Source organism: Labeo rohita, chromosome 16 (assembly GCF_022985175.1).
Source record: "Labeo rohita strain BAU-BD-2019 chromosome 16, IGBB_LRoh.1.0, whole genome shotgun sequence".
Taxonomy (NCBI): Eukaryota; Metazoa; Chordata; class Actinopteri; order Cypriniformes; family Cyprinidae; genus Labeo; species Labeo rohita.
Window position 1 is genome coordinate 8,558,711 of NC_066884.1, and position 21,876 is coordinate 8,580,586.

The window sequence follows — 21,876 nt, forward strand, 5'->3', positions numbered from 1 at the left end:
GTGTGTATGTGAAGCCAAATGGGTTGTGCTGTTTTTAGTTGCTCTGAAGATTGAGTCTAGATGAGCTTAAAATGGATTTTTCTGGGGATCTAGTGTCCTCATTTTTTATTATTACACCATTTTTTCTGGTGGAGACTCACAGACAGAGGCACTAATGTTGAAATCATGAATTAAAACAACCCTAAATATTTAACAATGTGATTTTTAAATATTGTGTGGTGCTCCATAGTCACAAAAATGTATTTTTAATGTGTCTTAGCTTTAGTTTGATTACTATGAATACACTACCTTTCAGTTTGGGGTTGGTAAAATTTTTCGGTTGGTAAGTCTCTTATGCTCACCAAGGTTGTATTAATTTGATCAAAAATTCTGTAAAAAAATGTGGATATTGTGACATTATGATAATTTTAACACTTTTTGTTGTTTTAATATATTTTTAAATGTGATTTATTCCTGTGATGTTATTCCAGTCTTTATCACACTTTCAGTCGTATCACATGATCCTTCAGAAATAATTCTAATATTCTAATTTGCATATATATAGGTTTTGATCCACTTCAAATGTTGACTAGTGTATGTGTATATATATGTATGTGTATATATAAACGGTAATATTGTGAAATATTATTGCAATTTAAAATAATGTTTTTTTTATTTCAATATACTTTAAAATATCATCAGTAAAATAGCATCAGTACGCCAGTCTTCACTGTCACATGGTCCTTCAGAAATCATCTAATATGCTGATTTATTATCAATGTTGGAAACAGTTGTGATGCTTTTTATTTTCTTGGAAACTGTGAAACTTTAAGATTCTTTGATGAATAAAAAGTTAAAAAGAACAGCATTAATTTAAAATAAATATAAAATACAATATACACACAATATACACTACTGTTCAAAGCTTTGGGTTAAATAAAAAAAATCTTTTTTTTTTTTTTTAAGAAATTAATACTTTTATTCAGCAAGGATGTGCTAAACTGATACAAAGTGATTGTAAAGACATATTGTTAGAAGAGATTTTTATATAAATATTTTATATTGATATTTTAAATAAATGCTGTTCTTTTTAACTTTTTATTGAAATTCTGAAAAAATGATCACAGGTTCCAAAAAAATTAAAGCATCACAGCTGTGTTCCAAAATTGATAATAAATCAGCATATTAGAATGATTTCTGAAAGATAATGTGACACTGAAAACTGGAGTAATGATGCTGAAAATTCAGCTTTGCATCACAGGAATGAATTATATTTTAAAGTAAATTAAAATAGAAAAAATATTTTTTTAAATTGCAGTAATATTTCACAATATAATTTTTTCTGTATTTATAATCAAATAAATGCAGCCTTGATGAGCAGAAGAAATCATTAAAAAAAAAAAATCTTACTGATCCAAACTTTTAAATGGCAGTGTGCATTTATATTTAATAAGATACTTATCCAGGTTATAAATGCTGTTGAAATTATCTCTTCCTTAGGAGCATTGCTGCCCTCACCCTCATCTCCTTGGCAACGCTTATGAACTTCCCCAACCCTCTGAATGCCATGCAAATCCTCTGGATCAACATCATTATGGACGGACCGCCAGCCCAGAGGTAATAAACTGATTACCAACAGATTTATCACCGCCATTGATCAGGACTGCAATTTTAGTATAAAAACACTGAACACTGCTTCTATCAGAATGAGAATGAACTCGAGTTTTTTATTCCTAGTTTGGGAGTAGAGCCTGTCGATCGTGACGTGATCAGAAAACCTCCACGCAACGTCCGAGACAGCATCATCACACGCAGTCTGATAGTGAAAGTCCTGGTGTCGTCCTTCATCATTGTTTGCGGCACATTGTTCGTGTTCTGGAGAGAGGTAGGCAGTGTTCATCAGATGAGCCGTTCCTGAACATTTGTGTTCTGCTTTGTTTTTTCATTTGTGTTCCATATATATTCAAAACAGGCCATTAGGTAAATGACTAAGTGATTTGTTTGCACTGCGCCTTGTTTTTGCTTTAGAGGCATCATGCAACTATGTTTATATATTAACTGTGTGGTGTTTTTTTTGGTTTGTCGACTTGAGAATTAATATGGAGCCTTGGTACACAAGTGCTATTACCTTGTCTATCCTCTAATTGGTTAGAAACACTTTAAACGAGAGCTGTAAAATTAATAAGTGTTGTTTTTTTCTGGGTAAAGTAACATCGAAACCATTGTGAAAAATGTAGTAATAATGAGGTACATTAAGTCTGATGAAATAATTGCCTCCTGAAGCTGCAGGAGCAATGCCAAAAGCTTTACAAGAAACCATAAAAGCATGTCCTAGATTTTTTTTTTTTTTTTTTTTCCCTCACCATTTCCTTTTAGTCTAATATTTTTTTTTTTTTTTTTCCAGCTGCGGGACAATGAGATCACCCCACGGGACACCACCATGACGTTTACATGTTTTGTGTTCTTCGATATGTTCAACGCTCTCAGTTCGCGATCACAGGTATAAGCATCACTATAATGAACAAAATGCATGTTTCCTGTTTACTTTCTTATGGGACATATTAAGACTTTGGGGGGAGCAGGATCTTAAACACTGCCACCTGCTGTAGGGATTATGAGTCTTGTTGTTTAAAGTGCATTTTGCTTCGATTAGTGTTTAAGCATGGGTTTTATAGGGCCCTATGATTTCCGCGATGCGGAAAACGCGGATGGAATCACGGAATCCAGTCATGAAAACGGAATTTACTGAATAACGTGGAATGTCACGGAATTTGTCAAAGTTTGAATGAATTAATCAAAAGTAGGTCATTACACTTAAATCAAACCACAATTTGGACTAGTATCTGTAAATATTACGCAGCAGAAATACCATTTAAATGTGAATCCTGCATGTTCTGCGTGTCTCTGTTTTAATGAATGGAGCAGATGAGCGGTTTTGTTTACTACACACACTGAAGCACGCGTGACGCTCGCGCCTCGCGGTGATTTCAGCATTTGACCGTTCCATTTTAGGCAAATTACCATCATGTCATATACACACAGAAATGTAAAAGTAGACACGGCAACCTGTCAAAATAAAAGTCAGGTTTAACTTGAAGACATTGTGCCAGAAATATACTACTACTATTACTACCACTACTAAAATGAAACATTATTTTTAAGGGTATAATGTTTTATTTTTTTCCATGTTTTAATTTTAATAGTAAATTCCCCTTTTTTGCCAAAAAAAAAAGTTTGCTTAATTTTCAATAATTCAAAGATAAATTAAATTAATGTTTTCTACCTTCATTTGATAACCAGAACATTTTACATACACAACACAGAATTTCTGAGGGTAAAAAAAAAAAAAAACTTTCATAAGGCTATTTTAAGAATTTGAATAATTAAGTATGCATTCAAATAATTAGACATGCTAAAACATATAACAATAAAACATTTGGTGAGAAAAAATAAAACATTTCATAGGACCCTAAACATGTAATTTTTGTTGAACTTTTATTAAATTGACGTGAAATTGTATACGTTTCATGATTTTAATTAATTAACCATGCTCTTTGATTAATAAAATTTAATTTAACCATTAAAAAGGACTTGAGAAAAATTTAAACGGAAAAAAATGAAATCTAGAAAAATTAAAATGGAAAAACGGAATTTGGGAAAAAATAAAACGGATTTCATAGGGCTCTAGTTTTATGTCAGCGATTCATCACTGTTTTGTCATTCTACAGACACGGATGGTGCATGAGATGGGCTTATGCAGTAACAGGATGTTCTGCTATGCTGTTTTGGGCTCTATCATGGGCCAACTCCTCGTCATCTACTTCCCTCCTCTACAGAAGGTCTTTCAAACTGAGAGCCTCAGCATTTTAGGTATGCAACCAACAAACAGGAAACCACAGTACATCTTTCACATCATGTATAGTAGAGCCCAAAATTGTTGTGTAAAATGCAGAAGAAATAGATTCTGCACTGTTTGTAGGTCACATAAAGCAAGCAAATATTTAACATTGGTCATGAAAACTTCTTGTACAGACAATCTGTTACTTCTGTGCTTCTACTGAACCACAAGATGTTCTCTAGAACATTTGCAAATCATCCTGAAGGAGTGTTATTTTAGCTTTTTTATGGATTAGTTTGCTCTAGAATTAAAAATGTCCTGATTTACACACCCCATGTCATCCAAGATGTTCACGTCTTTCTTCGATCAAAAAGAAATTAAGGTTTTTAAGGAAAACATTCCAGGATTTTTCTCCATATAGTGGACTTCAGTGGGGATAAGCAGGTTAGAGGTACAAATTGTAGTTTCAATGCAGCTTCAAAGGGCTCTGCACAATCCCATCCGAGGAATAAGGGTCTTATCTAGTAAAACAATCAGTCATTTTCTAAAAAAATAAATAAATTTACATTTTAACCACAAATGTTTGTCTTGCACTAGCTCTGCATCCACGGCTTCATGCATTACATAGTGGCGCTGGAAAGGTGCCACATGACACTGACAAGCATACTTGCAAAGAAAGTCATACGCCCTTTACAAAAAAAGGTAAACCAATGTTGGATGATTTTGAAGTTGGGGAAAATGAGATGTTTTTCGCCGTACCCTACCTTTTTAACTCGGAGTACACAGACAAAGAACTAACAGAGCGTGACTTTTTAAAACGTGATTACATACTTCACGTCTATGACTTCATGCATCGCAGAGCTAGTGCAATATGAGGAAATTATGAGGAAATTTAAATTCAGGAGTGAACTAATCCATATACTATCATAGTATTTATTCATTTTAAATTGGCTTTTACATTTATTTTCAATTGTCATTGTAATTTAGGAAGTTGTACATGCTTTTGTCATTTTTATTCATTTTTTTAATACACTACCAGCCAAAAAAAAAAAAATTATCCAAAGTACAGCAAAAACAGTACAATTTTGAAATATTTTTACTAATTAAAGGAACCCTTTTCTATTTGAATATATTTTAAAATGTAATAATTCCTGTGATTTCAAAGCTGAATTTTTAGCAGCATTACTCCAGTCACATGATCCTTCAGAACTCAATCTAATATTCTGATTTGCTGCTCAAAAAAACATTTATTATTATTGTGATGAAAACTGCTGAGCTGAGTAGAATTTTTTTCAGGTTTCTTTGATGAATAGAAAGTTTAAGAACAGCATTTACCTGAAATAGAAATCTTTTGTAACATTATAAATGTCTTTATCATCATTACTGCACAGTTGCTAAATAAAAGTATTAATTTCTATAATTTCTAAATATATTGTTCTAAAAATTATTCTGACTCCAAGCTTTTGAACGGTATAGTGTATAATGCTACAAAAGCTTTTTATTTCAGTTAAATGCTGATCTTTGCAGCTTTCTATTCATCAAGGATCCTGAAAAATATGTACTCAACTGTTTTAAATATTGATGATGATAACAATAATAATAATAATAAATGATTCCTGAACAGCAGATCAGCATATTAGAATGATTTCTGAAGGATCATGTGACACTGAAGACTGGGGTAATGATGCTGAAAATGTAGCTTTGATCACAGGAATAAATTGCATTTTAAAATATATTCAAATAAAAAGCAGTTACTTTAAATAATCAAAAACAAAAATTCACAATATTACTGCTTTTGCTGTATTTTGAATCAAATAAATGCAGGCTTAGTGAGCAGAAGAGACTTCTTTAAAAAAAACATTACAAATCTTACTGTTCAAAAACTTTTGACTGGTAGTGTATGTTCAGTTTTAATTAACAATAACAACAATCCTATAGAACATTTCTCAGCCTTTACTCTAACTGGATTTTTGAATACTGCTGTCATTAAAGCTAAAGCTTTTTACTTAAATTGTTAAGCTGAAAATAATTTGCAATGTAAAATTCTTGTTAACATGAACAAAACATTTCTTGTTTGTGTGTTTTATTGCCATTTCACTCAAGCACGTATTGTGTTTTGAATGTGCGTGCTTCACGTGATTCATTGACTGATTCACGCACTGTCCTCTCCGTGCAGATCTGCTGTTCCTGGTGGGGCTCACATCTTCTGTGTGCGTGGTATCAGAAGTCATAAAGAAATTAGAGAGACTCAGAGGTGGAGAAAAGATGGCAGACACTGATGATTTCCATGACGTATGACGCACATTGTGTCCTGTGGAGGGTGGGGCTGGGTTCACGTGGTTTTGGAATGTCGCTCGGGCCGGTCTCATCCCATACAAAACTATCAAAGGCAGCGATCAGTCGGGTCCGACCTGTATGTACAGTTCCTTTTTGAAGGTCAGGAGCTGACTGCGGAGCAATGAACTGGTCCTGACTGAAATCAGCGCTCTCGCCCGTGGAGATGCTTCGGGTGTGCTGCTTTGTGACTGTACTACTTCCCATAGCATCTGGGCAAACTTTATTTATGAGATACTGTATCTGTCCATACAGTGGCTGTACTGAATTCATGATTTAAGGGATGTATTATGATTTATTTTTTAACATTATTGTTATTATTATTATAATTATTATTAAAAGGATTTTGTGTCTTTTAAATCTTCTTTCGTTTAAGCGTTTCTGGTTAGAGGTTTGTGGAACAATGCCTTTCTGCATTCCAGATTCCAAATTGTGTTTGAATAATCATTTGTTTTGCATTAGAGAAGGAAGGTCCAGTGTTTTGTAAAACGGACCATTTCATACTTCATACTTCAGACACTCGAGGTGTGATGTTCATAATCGTCACATAATGTACTTACAGCGGCACGGGTGCCATAACACCGTGAAACAGGCACTGTTTCGATTCTGATTGACGGCAAAGCACTGCAAAGTCTTTCTCATAATCTGCTTTTTGTAATGACTTCCTATTTGAAGATACAGGATCCCACAATATGATGGTGTTTCGAGATTACAGGGTCCTACTTTATGATGACCTACAAGGTACATGCACTATTAGTTATTCGATTAATACAACTGGCTTGTATCAGTCCCTCTCTATTTACATAGTATCAATGCTATATTGCTCCTTTCCTTATGTTAATACACTGGTATTAGGGCCGTCTGAAATAAGATGCTTTTGCCTTTTCACTTTACTTTGGCTTTTCCTAAAGTGTTATTTATTTTCCTACCTGCTTGGAGCTCGGTTAGGTGAATGCTTAGTACTTTGAAGATATAATGATGTAGTTGTCGGTTAAGTGGATGCTTATGTTGGATGTACAGAAATGTTCGACACTAACCCATGCCGAAAAACCTCAGTGCACCCCACCGGCATTGTCTTATACCCATCTGCCAAAACTCTGTATCTTGTTCATAAGGTACAGCTACAGATGATACACTTGAGTTTTTGCAGTATGCGATTACATTTGTCCTTTGTATTGCAGATAGTGGTTCTTTATGATCACGTTGTCCATATTTATTAATTGGTGAGATTCCTTTTCTGCCCGTTCGGTTTTCTGGCATTGCTGTTGCTTTGAAAACAAACAATGTAATACACTGATATTAAACAGTATAAAAATTTTAAATGAAGGGTGATAGGTAAAAGCTTATTTTTTTTAATTTTTGATGGTTTTTTTTCTATTTTTAAGATTGTATTTATTTTATTGTGGTTTGCACAGCTGAAACCAGTAATCTGTTGTGGTCATTTCAGAACACAATTGTACAATAAAATTTTTACAAATTTAAAAAATGTTGTTAATCTGATGATTTAACTATGCATTTTGGAAAACAATGGAACACATGCACTGTTTTCAGGTCAAGTCTATTTTTATTCTTTTCAGATCATTGAAATCCATAATGTTGATAACATTTAACAGTTTAGCACTAGGCAATAGGATGGTTTACATACGGTGATAATACGAAAAATCAAACGGTTTAGATTTGATATATAACGCTTCTTGTGTTATGCAGTGATATAGAAATCTATAATATTATTTACACACAAAAGAAAGATTAAAATAGCATAATAATTTAACACTTCAATTAAGAACCTCATGTTACATAAAATTTCCTGAGTAGAGTGAATTTGCATTGACCACCAGTCTAATTCACCAAAATCCCAAAGTCCAACATCTTAATGCGAAAATATCATAATGATTTTTAGTTTAAATGAGGTTATCAATGCATAATACATGACTTCAAAAACAGGACTGTGCATGATGATTGTGATATACAGTAGACAAGCTGTCATTTTTTTCTGGTAGCATGTCTACCATGTCATTTCCATTATAAGTGCAAACATGTTTTTTTTGTTGTTGTTGTTGTTTTTACAAGTCCATTAAGGTCTCAAAGCATACCCTCTCATATTTTTTAGAGGAATGATTGCCATTGCGAGCTTTAGCCTTGTGTCTGGTACGGATGGTGCAGGAAATGTCAGGTAATTCAGTCTTGTGATTCTTTGCTTTACTCCTGTTCTCTTTTAGATCATCATCATCGTCATCAATTTCAAACATTCGATTTTCAATCCAACTGCTTAGTTCATCTATAGGCTGATTCTGGCCGTTGTAGTATCTGTGTGTTTTCTCAGCATCTCTGCGCTCGAGCCCGGTTCTCATGGTCTTGATTAAGTCTTCACCCACCAAGCTCACAACTGCATCCTTCAGCTGTTTGAAGAACCGCTCGGTACTTGAGCCCCTCACCAGCAGAGAGTCCAGACTGATGCCTCTCCTGAGCTCGCCAACAACCTGGTGCACCAGTGTTCCACGGTACAACCTAAACAACATGAGAACAACACATTTAGTATTCATGTGCAACACATTATATATACACGCTACCATTCAAAAGTTTGGGATCAGGTTTTTTTAAAAGAGACTTCCAGAACAAAAATTGACAGATAATGTACTCACCCCTCGTCATCCAAGATGTTCATGTCTTTTGTTCTTCAGCCATAAAGAAATTGTTTTTTGAGGGAAACATTTCCGCATTTTTCTCCATATAATGGACCGATGTGGTGCCCCGATTTTGAACTTCCAAAATGCAGTTTAAATGCGGCTTCAAATGATCCCAAATGCAGTTGTAAATGATCCCAGCTGAGGAAGAAGGGTCTTATCTAGCAAAACAATTGGGTAATTTTATAAAAATAATACAATTTATGTACTTTTTAATGTTAAACGCTCGTCTTGTCTCGCTCTGCCTGAACTGTTTTTTTTTCCCGGTTCATGACAGTTAGGGTATATGTCGAAAAATTCCCATCTCATGTTCTCCCTCAACTTCAAAATCATCTTATATCGCTGTTTTACCTTTTTTGTTGAGGGTATGTAATTATCTTTGCATATTCACTTTGCAAAGACTGGGTCAGTACTTCTGCAGTAATGTAGGATGATATTGAAATGATTTTTGAAGTTGAGGGAGAAAATACGATTGGAGTTTTTCGACATACACTAACTGTCTTTAGCCAGAATACACAGAGTTCAGGGAGAGCAAGACAAGACGAAATTGTATTTTATTAATGAAAATAACCAATCATTTTGCTAGATAAACCCTTCTTCCTCAGTTGGGATCGTTTGAAGCCGTATTTAAACTGCATTTTGGAAGTTCAAAATCGGGGCACCATACCAGTCCATTATATGGAGAAAAATCCTGAAATGTTTTCCTCAAAAAACATAATTTCTTTACGGCTGAAGAAAAAAAGACGTGAGTACATTATTTGTCAGTTTTTGTTCTGGAAGTGGACTTATCCTTGAATGCAACAGTTTTCTATTTTAATATGCTTTAAAATATTTATTCATGTGGTGGCAAAGCTGAATTTTCATCAGGCATTACTCCGGTGTCACATGATGCTTCAAAAACCGTTCTAATATGCTGATTTCTTTGATGAATATAAAGTTTAAAAGAACAACATTTATTTGTGAATTTAAAAGTCCTCCGTCACTTTTAATCAATGTAATGCATCATTCCTAATTCAAATGATTAGTTTCTTTAAAAAAAAAGAAACTTAACTCCAAATTTTAAATGGTAATATGTACATACAGTATATTATGTATTATGTAGAGGTCTATTTATTTATTTATTTTTAAAGGAGACGTATCATGCAAATCTGACTTTTTCCATGTTTAAGTGCTATAATCGACTCCCCAGTGCACCTACCAACCCAGAAAATGTGAAAAAGGACAACACAGTAACTGATTTGGTGAGTCTGCAAATGTGAAAAAACAAGCCACTCAGATTTCGCTTTCCAATGATGTAGAAATGAGATTTTATTCTGATATTACCGCCCCTTAATTTCCATTCACGGTGCCGCTATTTAGTTTTTGCAAGCGACAACAGTGTACCAGTGTAACTGCATTAACATTTTAATAATTTGTTGATAAACAAGTGCTTTCTTTTTTTCGGCTTATAAGATGAAGTCGGCGACACTCACTCATCATCTCCACAGTTGTGATGCGCCTGTAAGCATGTTTCATACAGATTACGTAATTTGAGAATATTTGTTTTCTATTTGAATTGCTTCATTTAAAAGTAGACATTTCACTCTCTAGATATTTTTTTCATGTCTGTAAGGCAAGTATACACAGAGTTTTGAAGTTTCTCGCTCAAGTTCACAGAAACAGAGAGGCAGATATTCTGTTTTCTTTCATTATTTTACAAAAGCGCAACAACGTGTAATTCTCTAGCCGTAAAGCTTATCCCTACCCGGGTTTTCAGCAACCATGCTGCGTGCACATCCCGAATGTTTACAAACAGATAATTGGTCTATACCAGGTAGGAGCTGTAAAGGCACAGCCATATTCAGGAAAACGGGGCGGGGACCAGCAGCTCATTTGCATTTAAAGAGCCTTGCACAAAAACAGTGTGTTTTCAAAATCATCTAATAAATTATCTTTGGGGTATTTTGAGCTGAAACTTAACAGACACATTCTGGGGCCACCTGACTTACATATTGTAAAAAGAGGCATAATAAGTCTCCTTTAGTAAAACAAGAATCTTATATGATTCATTTTGTCCATCAAGAGTTTTAAATTCTTTAAATTCAATCAGGAAGCAGGATTTGTAATAAAGTAAATCAACAGGATAAACACTATCAAATAATGAGTGAAACCTTTCAAGGTTGTATATTTACCGTGCAACCTCTGGTTCAGGAACTGGAGAACACAGTAAACAATTGAGACAGAGACTCCACTTCAGGCAGGACTGCCACTGGCTGTACAGATGAGCCGTTTCATGATCTGGATGCATCCTCCTTTGACCATTTTTTAGATTCTTAAGTCTCAACAGCTTGTCTAAATCCCCAAACCAAAAAATAACATGTAATCACACTTTGTTACATACTGGCTTAACACACACATTAAGAACCTCAGCATAGTTTTTATCTTTTTTCCAATGGCATGTAATCATTGTCCATTATTTGACAATGGTGGCACCTGAGGTTGCTTTATTATTTTATTGCATGCTAAAACGAACAACATCGTCACAAGATAAAGATTTATGATAACTTAAATACCTTTTTGTGTTTGAGATGTACAGCTGACCTTTCCATAGACCATTCCCAGCAGCAAGCCCCAAAGATGCACTTTGGACGGCGATGGCTGTGCGTTTACTAGCCAGTAACGTGTCACAAGCATTTGCAGCTGAAGAGCATGTGGGATCTCTCTTAACATCTCAGACGACACACCCAAAGTGTCCAGGAGCACCTGAAGTTGCACGTCATGTGGTACCTATAAACATTAGAATGACAAATACTGTAAAACAAACACTTTCAATACACTTCAAAAGTGCGAGAGTGCTAAGACATCTTCATTACCTCCCATACTGTTTCCAGTTGAAGTCCTTCCATCACCTTGGTCTTTATGGCTTCAACTTTCTGACTGTTTAGGTTTAACTGTAGTCTGCTATATTCCTTTACATAGGGCTTGCTTGCACCAGGTAATGTTTTAATGGGTTTACCTGTCTGTTGTTCTCCCAACAACAGTAACCCATAAATCACCTGGCGTATGGGACGAGAGGTTTCACTGCTACAGGGGAGCTGGAAATCTTCAACCTGGGGTGGCAAGGAAACCCTTTGATGTACCAGTGTATCGATAACGAGGGAGCTCATCTCTCCATCAAGGAGAAGCCTCAAGGTCTGTTCAGGTAGAATTTGCAGAGGACCTGTATAAGCAGTACGAGGAATCGTCTTTGAGCGGAAGAACTGGGCAAGATAGCCAGAGATGAGCTTGTACTCTTGGATTCCATTGTGTAGTGCTTCTTGGACAAGGTTTTTTTCTTTGTGGTCTGTTAGTTTGAGCAAAGCACTTACAGCTGCTTCTGGCCTTGGAAACTGGGATAACCAGTTAAGCAACCCATCAATATGGGTATTCTCCATGCCAGGTTTTGCGTATTTCTCCCAATCCAGGTTTTTGATATTTTGAAGCTTCACATAATCATTACCTAAGATGGAGGCGAAGACTGGTAGAAGGTCAGCGTTCATATTGAAAGATGCACAGAACTTGCTTACTGTAAAGTGTTTGGCTTGGATGAATTTTTTGTTTGTCCTTCTGTCCACTTTCACGTGTTCCCACTGGAAATGTGCAATTGGCAGGAGTCCCGCCTCAAGGTTGAAAATATAGAAGTCACTGTCATCAGACAAAACCGGACAGTTCCATTCTTTCGCCAAAGCCGCGATTTCCCAATCAGCTTCTTCAAGACACTGAACCAGCGGTACCCTGAGCTTGCGAAGAAGCTGTGTGAAGACATCTTTAATGTGAATAGGAAGGACCTTCCCTTTTTTTCCCACTGACAGAGCAAAGGCTGAATTTATTTTGTCCTGATGTCGTTCCATAAGAGTGTCCAGTTTTTTGTTAGTATGGTCAGCACCGCCATCAAGTACAACATAAGGCTCAATGTCACAGGCTCTGAGGTTCTCAAAGAATCGTGTGATCATCTCCTCAAAGGCATCATAGTCTCCTCCATGCATCTGATCCAAATTGCAGCCAAAGTACAGGCAGTAGTATAAATTACATCCATCGATTATTAGTTGTTTGTCTCTAAAAGGCCAGCTTCTTAAATCATTTCTGTTGCTGCTTTCAATGTATGTCTTCAGTCCTCTGACTCCCATGTTGACAAAATGGTTGTCACTAACTTTAGCAATAAGTCTTTACTTGCTGTGAAAGTATAACAAATAATTTTCAAATTATTCAGATGTAATAGTGTTTATAGTTCAGGGAAATGGGTGTGCTGTTTGAAAAAGGGCATTATGGTTTTGAAATTTTAGTTCAAAAGATTGGTTATAGTGTAGCAATTGAGAAAAACTGTAAAATAAACAAATGCTTAAGCACATCATTTCCATATTATAAAAACATGTTATGTTTAAAGTCACTGTCACTATAATACTATGCAGATGACAGGCAAGAAACTTTCTTCAAACAACAACAGTTTAAATAAATTCAGAATTCCTCCGCTATCAAATATCGTTCTTGATTTGCATTACGTAATAAGTAGAAATAATACTAAAGTAAATAAAAAAGAACTTACCGAAGGTGTAGGAGGCGTCTGCTAACTGCACGTATCTGAATACGGCGTAGATGTTATTATACAGAAGAGACTGAAAAGCGAAACTTACAGTCATATGACGTTAGGCACTTCCACAAAAGCGAAACCTATGCCTCAGGACAATAATAAACACAAGACTTCCATGGATACCTCAAACATAAATACTTGTTAGTGTATGATGGTCACATCACTGATTTAAGTGTTACGACAGGCAGTAGTTTTACAGAGACATCACAAGCAACAAAGTAATCACACCCCACATTTTGCGTTATTTATTTATTTCTTCAGCTCTGTAAGAAAACAAATTTCTTGCAAGACATAAAAATGACATTAGCACATAACCTGTGACCTTGACTTGTTCAGATAAACACACTGTGATGTTAAAATGTTAAAAGAACAAGTTATAAACTAATCAGATTTCCCTCCCTGGTGAAAAAAACAGCATATGCTGGTAGGTATGTTTTGATGCTGGTTTAAGCTGGTCCTTTGCTGGTTTTTGCTGGTCATGTTGCTGGTCAAGGACCAGCATGAACCAGCTAAGGTCCAGTATTAACTAGCAAAGGACCAGCTTAAACCAGCACCAAAACCTACCTAACCAGCATTCCAGCATCAAAACATACCTACCAGCATATGCTGTTTTTTTTTTCATCAGGGCTGCTCTTCATTATCAGCACCTTTTAAGAATGTAAATGGTTGCTTCTACAAGTGTTTTTAGGGGGGGCAGGTTTGAGGCAGTTTATGCAAAGTTGTTAAAAGAGCGTGGAGTTTGAATGACAAATATGCTTTGCTATAAATGAAACACGACACGATGTGATTTGGTTCAGTGAGAAGGCAGTGATACGCTTATGAGGTAAGAATATCTTTATGTGAAGCTTACATAAGTATTGAAGTACAAAACATGATGCATAGAAAATAATTATAAAAATAGAAATAGCTACGTGATGCTTTAGTATTATTTTAGAAGTTATGATTACTCTATTTGCCTGGGAGAAAAAAAAAAAGTTTATATTACTAAAGCATTTCGAAGTAGGTTTTTTATTAGTTAATTCTTATTATTGACGGTGCTTAACTGTAATAATTAATTAATAACAGTGCGTAGCAATCTCCATAAATACTGAAGAAACCGTTGTATGACAAAATTAATGTAAATGTATTTTATCAAAATCTGGGGGATCATACAAAACGCATGTTATTTTTTGTTTAGTACTGACCTGAATAAGATATTTAACATAAAAGACGTTTACATATAGTCCACAAGAAAAAATAATTGATTTTAAAAATACCCTTGAATGATCCACAGTTGTTGTTTTTTATTTGTATTTGAAGATCAGGGTAAATGTAACTTATTTTGTCTTCTGGGGAACATGTAAATATATTCTGTAGCTTCTGAAGGGCAGTACTTAATGAAAAAAATAGATATTTAGGCAAAATAAGAAAAAATGTACACATCTTCATTCCGTTCAAAAGTTTACACCCCTGGCTCTTAATGCATTGTGTTTCCTTCTGGAGACTCAGTGAGCGTTTGAACTTTTGAACTGGGTCATTTTTATAAATTCAACTGTTATTTTCTTTCGTGAACTATATGTAAACGTCTTTTATGTGAAATATCTTATTCAGGTCAGTACTAAATAAAAAAATAACATGCATTTTGAATGATCCCTCTTATTTTGGTAAAATAATTAACATTTTGCAGATGCAACTGTATATTGTTGTATTATTTAGATTTTAAAATGTAAATATACATGTCATAAAATGATAAGTTACTCTTGTCAGTTCATATGTGTGGGCTGATGTGAGCAAGTTTGTGTTTTTCTGTCCATGTGTTGTGACCTGTCAATGCGGTTTGTACATTTCATTAGATTAATTGGATCATTTAAACCATGTAAATAAAGAGAACAATTTGCATGGAACCTTTTAAAAGTTGATACAATTTAAAATAACATTCTAAATTGAATTGTCACGGTGATGGCTGATTAAAAGCGACGGAATTTGATAGTTTGTATTTAGTAAATGTAAAAAAAACCCCAAAAAAAACACACATGCAACTTGTTGCCTTTGTTTTTTACATTTCTGAGTCCACTTAAAAAAAAAAAAAAACATTAGTCCGGTATAAAATGATGTAAAATGAGAACTGTATATTGCAAAATATAAAATAGTATTTTACATGACTGACACATGGGTTCACATGGATTTTTTTTTCTTTTTCAGATCACTGACTAAAATCATGACGGAAATCATGCTGACTATTCTTCTGCTCACGCCAATGATTGGCCAAGGTAAGAAATATATAATTAGTTCTTTCTAAATAGATCCGTTCTTCATACACTACAGTTTTTGTCCACTTGAGGCCTAATAAAAGGCATGTTTTAACAGGTCAGTCATGGGACAACTATGGAACAACGTTCGTCACAATATTCCCAGAGAACATAGCCTTCTATTACCCACGTAGTCCATTCAATGCTCTCAACATCACTGCTCTCTTTCCCAACGCTGAGGTGGAAGTCTTTGTCTCAGAAATTTTGACATACACAGACACACTGCAAGCAGGAAAGTCCGTAACAGTGCCTTTGCCAGTGGATACTGAGATATACCAATTTGGTCCAATTTCTCAGACTGTCAGAATTAGCAGCTCAGAGGTCATCGTGGTTCAGTCGATCAGCAAGAAAGGAGACAGTGTGCAAACTAATGTCATTCAGCCTAGGAAAAACCTTGGTACTGTTTATACCATCCCCTCACTGAATTACAGCCAGATGATTAATACTTTTCATCGGTCGGCAAAAAATGTCAGCAAGAGATATAGGTCTTTCAGGCTGGTTATTATCAATGGAATGAATAACATTAATGTTGTCACAATTGTAAAAACGCCTGTAAACGAGACCTACACACTCAGTGCCTTCGCCGCTCTCCAGCTCCAAATCAACGGGACAGAAACTGCGGTTTATTCTAAATATAGCGTGGCTGTGATGCTGACCCATCCATGTGTGGAAATGGAAGAATGCAGATGCAACATGGTGCTGAACCAACTTTTACCTGACACTCTATGGGATAGCTCATTCGTCATACCCTCAATACTCAACACCAGCAACTTTTGGCTACATGTGTCGTCCTCAGTGAAAACCAGTGCCACTGGCGGGAATCTAGAACTGAACACTTTGGATGCCTATTCCTCAAAACTCCTGTCCCTTCCGTCTCTGCAGTTAGGATCCCAGTTTATCACCACATCTAATCTTGCTTCCCTCAGGCTTGTTGTTCCAGGCATGATCATTGAACCGATCGCACAATATATGTTCTCTGCGTGCTACCTAGCGCCTGTCAGCTCGACAGATGCCATGGCCTTAATCATTGCAGAAACAAACTACAGGGATAGTGTGTACATAGATGGTGATTTGCTTTTATCCAATAAATGGAGCCCCATCGCCAATTCGGCGTACTCGTCTGTGTTAGTGTCACTTGATGACACGCACGTCATTTGGCATCCATCCACAAAGATCGCCGTGTATGTGTTTGAGAAGAGCACAATCGTGTATGGAGGCCCAGCTATAGCTTTAAGCGGAAAACCAGGTAAGAAATTTAATCTATTGACCTCTATGACTCTAAAGTTCACCCAAAAATAAAAATTTTCATTAATTATTCACCCTGACCTCTTTGTGCACAAAAAGTACTCTCGTAGCTTCATAAAGTTAAGGTTGAACCACTGATGTCACATAGACTATTTTATTGATGTCCTTACTACCTTTCTGGGCCTTGAATGTGTCAGTTGCATTGCTGTCTATGCAGGGTCAAAAACTCTCAGATTTCATTAAAAATATCTTAATTTGTGTTCTGAAGATGAACAAAGGTCTTACGGGTTTATATAGATATTACTATTAAAACATGGAATAAAATTAGGGTATTGACTGAGTCAATTTTTGGGTGAACTGTCCCTTTAAGTAGGGGAAAATTGACAGGCAATCTGACCAATCATAACGCAAAATCTGCCATTTTGTCCGACAAACAGATCAAACAGGAGAGTAGATTAACTTTGGTGGACTTAAACTTGACAAACGGTGTACTGATGTCTTTCTGTGGTTAAAATAAAATACGTTCTGATGTTCGTTCATGTTTATTTCGTGCTTTAAGTAAATAAGAAAAGACGATCGGTTCACATGCTGATTGATCTAATAAGGCAATACACTGATCTGTCACAACACATTAAAGAGCCACAAAACTGTATTTATTGTTTGAATTTCTTAAAAAATGACATAAAGCTGCATGAGAACATGATGTGTAGTGTTAGAGTGGCATTGTTTGTCTGACATAGCAATAGTAACTAAGAAGGGCAGGTTTTTGCGAAGGGTCAGTTGGTGTAGTTATCAGACTACTATTTATAAAGTTTGATTATTTGATTAATTTCTGTACACACACCAGTGTTGCCAGATTGGATAGACGATTTTTAGCCCAAAAGCTCAAAAAACCTGCCCATTCCAACAAAAAAATGCCCAAAACTTTAACGGTCAAAATAATGTGATTAGAATGTTATTAAAATAATGTAAATATAGATATAAGGTAAAATGATCAAATCAGTAATCACGGCAAATACATTAAAGAGAGTTACCAAGTATGATTAAAAAATGCAAGCAAACACTGTCAAAACGGCAATCAAAAAATTTAAAACTGATACCCTCGAAAAAACACATGCATTCAATGTCAGCAGTCAGAATAAGGCAATTTAAATGCAAAATTGCCCAATATATGTGATTAGAAAAAGCCAAGTAATTATCAGGTATTTCACACTCGTTCATGCACACAGCATGGCAGGCATAGGTGGACTTGGGGCAAAAATGCCACCAAATTGGACAAAAATTCTGCTGCACAAACAAATTAAATGTATTAGATCTGTTGCCAACAAAGTGAAAATGAATAGAAAGTGTCGATTACAGCATTAAATTAAGATCTGCTCATGTTGCACCGTAATTCTTTTTAGGCGTTTTTACAGTGTTGCACATTATAACCAAAGGCTATTCACCAATTTTTTCAACACGCAAGTAAGCCATTTTTTGTCAATGTACGAGACTTCCGGTTCATTAGTCGCTTAAATATGAAATAAGAAGAATAACAAAGTGCAGTAAACAGTAAGACTAGCTCCGAAGGGAAGTCAATCCCATAGACCCCCCGTGTTAAAATGCCCAACTTTACAGCAGAAAAAAAAATGTTCACAGCCTGTTTCAGCAACCAGCTCCACCAACATCCTGCCTCTTTGCCCATTTTCAATTATCCGGGAGTGACGTGCAGTGACACGATTCCAAGATGGCGACGGCCGACTATCATAATTCAGTTATACATACGTTGGCGATGCCAACATCAGCATAGACCCGCCTCTACAATGTGCATTTGTTTAGTAACATTGAGATGATTGATTGGATGCAGTACATGCAGACTTGGGTTTGTTTGTCAACCAATTAGCCTATGCAATTTAGATGTTTAAAAACCGCAAACTGATCCCAAACCAGCCTAAATTTTGTCCACCCGCCCAAGCTAATTTTTACCCGCACAATCAAATTCAAAACCAACCCGCCCAATCTGGCAACACTGCACACACCCTGTTGTGTTTTCACTGTTATTGCATAAGAAAAAAGTCCATGTGACGCAATAGCAATGCATGCCGTTTCAAAACCTCCAATTTTAATAGAAGATTTTTCAGCAAAATTTAAACAGTAAAAAAAAATCATCAACAACAACAAAAAAAAGTACAAACTAACATAATAAAATATCAAACCATTGTTTTTGCTAACAGAAATTGTAATTAATAAAATGCATAACCGATAAAATAATATGTGACATGTGACATGTCCTGCTCTGTAAACTTTTGAACAGGGTCATTTCTATAAATGTAACTATTATTTTCTCTTGTGGACTATATGTAAACACCTTTTTTGTGAAATATCTTATTCTGGTAAGTAAAATAGCATGCATTTTGTATGCTTCCTCTTATTTTGGTAAAAATAGTTATCATTTTTGCAGATTCTGCAAGGTATATGGAAACTTTTGACCTCAACTAGCTGTATTTTTGTTGTTTTTATGTGCATAAAGCAATATTCACATTTAAAAATATATGGGCCTACATAATAAAAGTATATTAGATATGTATATTATTTTATGGCTTCACATACTGTTTTTGCACAAATCAAAAACTGAATAGCCTCTCAAACAGGACAACTATCAAAACTTTAATGTCAGATGTAATGCATGGTGATCTAAAGTAAAGGCTTGATTCTGGTCAGTTGAGCTAGTTATCAGAATACTATTTATGAAATTAGATTATTTTTTTATTAGTCTATTTCTGTACACACCCTGTGTTACGTTATCACTGTTATTGCACAGGAAAAAAGTCCATAGTCCATTGAACATTGACATGATAGCAATGCATGTTGTCGCAGTAAAAACCTTCCATTTTAACAGAAGCATTTAAGATTTTCAGCACAATTTAAACAGTAAAACGATTCAACAACAACAAAAAGCACAAAATAACATCTGAAACTTTCAAACCCATTGTTTTTGCTAACAGAAATTGTAATTAATAAAATACATAACAGATAAAGTAATATGTCAACATGCCTCGATCTGATATGTGTGATATTTAGTGTAAAGAACATTTTAATATCATAACGAAAGTTTTTCCACTATAACTAAACGTTTGTGCACTGGAAAGGTTCCAGCCAATTAACCATTTTTAAGCGTGTTCTTTTTAACAATTGTTCTCTGAAAGGTTCTTTTTGGAGCCATAAATGGTTCTTTGGTAGCATCACTACTACTTTTTGTTAAGAGTGTATGCTAAGCCTATAGTTCTCATGTACTTACTTAAACATGTTGTGTTTTTGTGCATTTAGACCCTTTAGGCTGTGCATTGGTTCCTTCTAAGTTTGACGTCATCGTCAAACCTCTGTCCTGGCCTGAATCCCATCAGTACTGCATGCTCATAAGTGATGAGCTATTCAGTCCCAGCAATGAAGCGGCCGAAATAGAGATGGTCAACATTCTGAAAAATGAAAGCATAAACGAGGGGGTCTGGATCGGTGTGCGTCGCAGCCTGCTGACGTTGGACTGGTACCAGCAGAAGGGTAACAGCTCTCAAAACTTGACATACACGCGGTGGGGAAACCAGGAGCCGGGTGTTCTTGCAAAGGGCATGTGTGTTTCAGTTTTCTGGACCTCAGGCCTGGATTTCAGTTGGGAAACTGAGAAATGCTGTACTCCATTAAAGTCTGTCTGCTACACAAGGCCTAAGTACTTTCCGATCTCAAATAAGATGGCAAGTAAAACAGAAAGAGATGCTGGAAAAAAATGAAAGATAATAAAAACTGGCCAGGGAAAATAAGTTGCCAGAAGAGGATGACATTTTTGTTTATAGTTTACTATTTATAGCTGTATACGTCTTTGAATAATATTTTGATAAAACACAAACCTTCTTAACCTTCATGTTGTGTTCCAGTCATTCTGACAGATGAATTTTAGCTTATGAATGTCAGTTTTTGAGTAAATATTTCCAGAATTATCCATAAATAATACTTTTTTTCACTTAAAAACTGAGGTGCGTACATTTAGATCAATGAGGCTGATCAATCAGTTAATGAAAAGAATAAAACAAGTTGACTGATTGCAAATTTTGGTGATAATATAGCTTAACAAGAGATTTGCAAGTAATTTTAAAGGCTGTTTATTTTTGACTGGTTTTCTGCAAAGCACAAGGGTTAAACCAGAATAACTCTAGTTTATGCTAGTAAATAGATTAGAATAAAGATGTTAAATCCAATATAAGTAGTGAAGTTGTTTTGTCACAAATACATATATATATTTGTCACATATATATTGTAAGTAGCCTAGATCGTATTCACAATGTTTACACTGATTATCTAGAAACATTACTTTATTATTGTTATTAGCACTTTATATCTAAATCTAAAAAAAGATTTCCAGTGTATCTTAAAAACAAAAAAAAAGCATTGTCTAGGATTTTTTTTTCTGAATAAACAAACATTCAGACTTCAAACCTTGTGCATGCAGCATTTTCCTTTACATTTACATTTATGCACTTAGCAGACGCTTTCATGCAAAGCGACTTACAATACACTCTCAGAATGTACATATTAAGGGTTTTTTGTGGTACGTATTTGATAGCTTTTGTTACTTTTTTGCTAAGATGAGTGAGGAATTGAGTGATGATCATTGAGTGAGAATATATAGCATGTGTTATACGACTAATAGTAATATGTCAACAGCTCATTATGCAAACTTGCGTGGAGACACTAAATGAGGTTTGAATGCAAAATGGGCCTGTGCTGCTGGAAAAACACACAAAAGAAGATTATTTTGCTCAGAGAGTGGAAGACCTGTGATCTTGAAGCATCAGGTAGGTCTTCAGGTTTATATAACTTCATATTCCTCCCAAACTCTTGTATGTATTTTATTTTACATTGCATGTATTA

General features: G+C 35.2%; 3 protein-coding genes across 3 annotated transcripts in view; 2 read left to right on the plus strand and 1 right to left on the minus strand.

Moving 5' to 3' along the window:
- Positions 1-7,631, plus strand: part of atp2c1 (ATPase secretory pathway Ca2+ transporting 1) — a 44,829-nt gene extending 37,198 nt beyond the window's left edge. The window contains exons 23-27 of the mRNA XM_051130373.1: positions 1,480-1,596; positions 1,717-1,864; positions 2,384-2,479; positions 3,708-3,849; positions 5,994-7,631. Of these exons, the coding sequence (XP_050986330.1) occupies positions 1,480-1,596; positions 1,717-1,864; positions 2,384-2,479; positions 3,708-3,849; positions 5,994-6,115 (625 nt within the window). The 3' untranslated portion in view covers positions 6,116-7,631. The remainder of the gene's footprint in view (positions 1-1,479; positions 1,597-1,716; positions 1,865-2,383; positions 2,480-3,707; positions 3,850-5,993) is intronic.
- Positions 7,632-7,696: 65 nt separating this feature from the next.
- Positions 7,697-13,549, minus strand: aste1a (asteroid homolog 1a). The gene is made up of 5 exons (XM_051130378.1): positions 13,397-13,549; positions 11,688-13,026; positions 11,388-11,601; positions 11,007-11,166; positions 7,697-8,659 (listed from the first exon to the last, which is right to left on the minus strand). The coding sequence occupies exons 2-5, from the start codon at positions 12,978-12,980 to the stop codon at positions 8,215-8,217; spliced, it is 2,112 nt and encodes a 703-aa protein (XP_050986335.1). The 5' UTR covers positions 12,981-13,026; positions 13,397-13,549; the 3' UTR covers positions 7,697-8,214.
- A 2,011-nt stretch (positions 13,550-15,560) lies between these two features.
- LOC127178923 (IgGFc-binding protein) lies at positions 15,561-21,285 on the plus strand. The gene is made up of 3 exons (XM_051132108.1): positions 15,561-15,690; positions 15,788-16,975; positions 20,281-21,285. The coding sequence occupies exons 1-3, from the start codon at positions 15,579-15,581 to the stop codon at positions 20,736-20,738; spliced, it is 1,758 nt and encodes a 585-aa protein (XP_050988065.1). The 5' UTR covers positions 15,561-15,578; the 3' UTR covers positions 20,739-21,285.
- The last annotated feature ends 591 nt before the right edge of the window (positions 21,286-21,876 follow it).

Excerpts from the sequence above, each read along its gene's own strand:
- LOC127178923 (XM_051132108.1), top strand. The coding sequence starts at position 15,579 with ATGACTGACACATGGGTTCACATGGATTTTTTTTTCTTTTTCAGATCA. Across the intron at positions 15,691-15,787 it reads CACGCCAATGATTGGCCAAG|GTCAGTCATGGGACAACTAT; the intron begins GTAAGAAATATA and ends ATGTTTTAACAG. Across the intron at positions 16,976-20,280 it reads AGCTTTAAGCGGAAAACCAG|ACCCTTTAGGCTGTGCATTG; the intron begins GTAAGAAATTTA and ends TTGTGCATTTAG.
- aste1a (XM_051130378.1), bottom strand. The coding sequence starts at position 12,980 with ATGGGAGTCAGAGGACTGAAGACATACATTGAAAGCAGCAACAGAAAT. Across the intron at positions 11,602-11,687 it reads AACTGGAAACAGTATGGGAG|GTACCACATGACGTGCAACT; the intron begins GTAATGAAGATG and ends TAATGTTTATAG. Across the intron at positions 11,167-11,387 it reads TACATCTCAAACACAAAAAG|ACAAGCTGTTGAGACTTAAG; the intron begins GTATTTAAGTTA and ends TTGGGGATTTAG.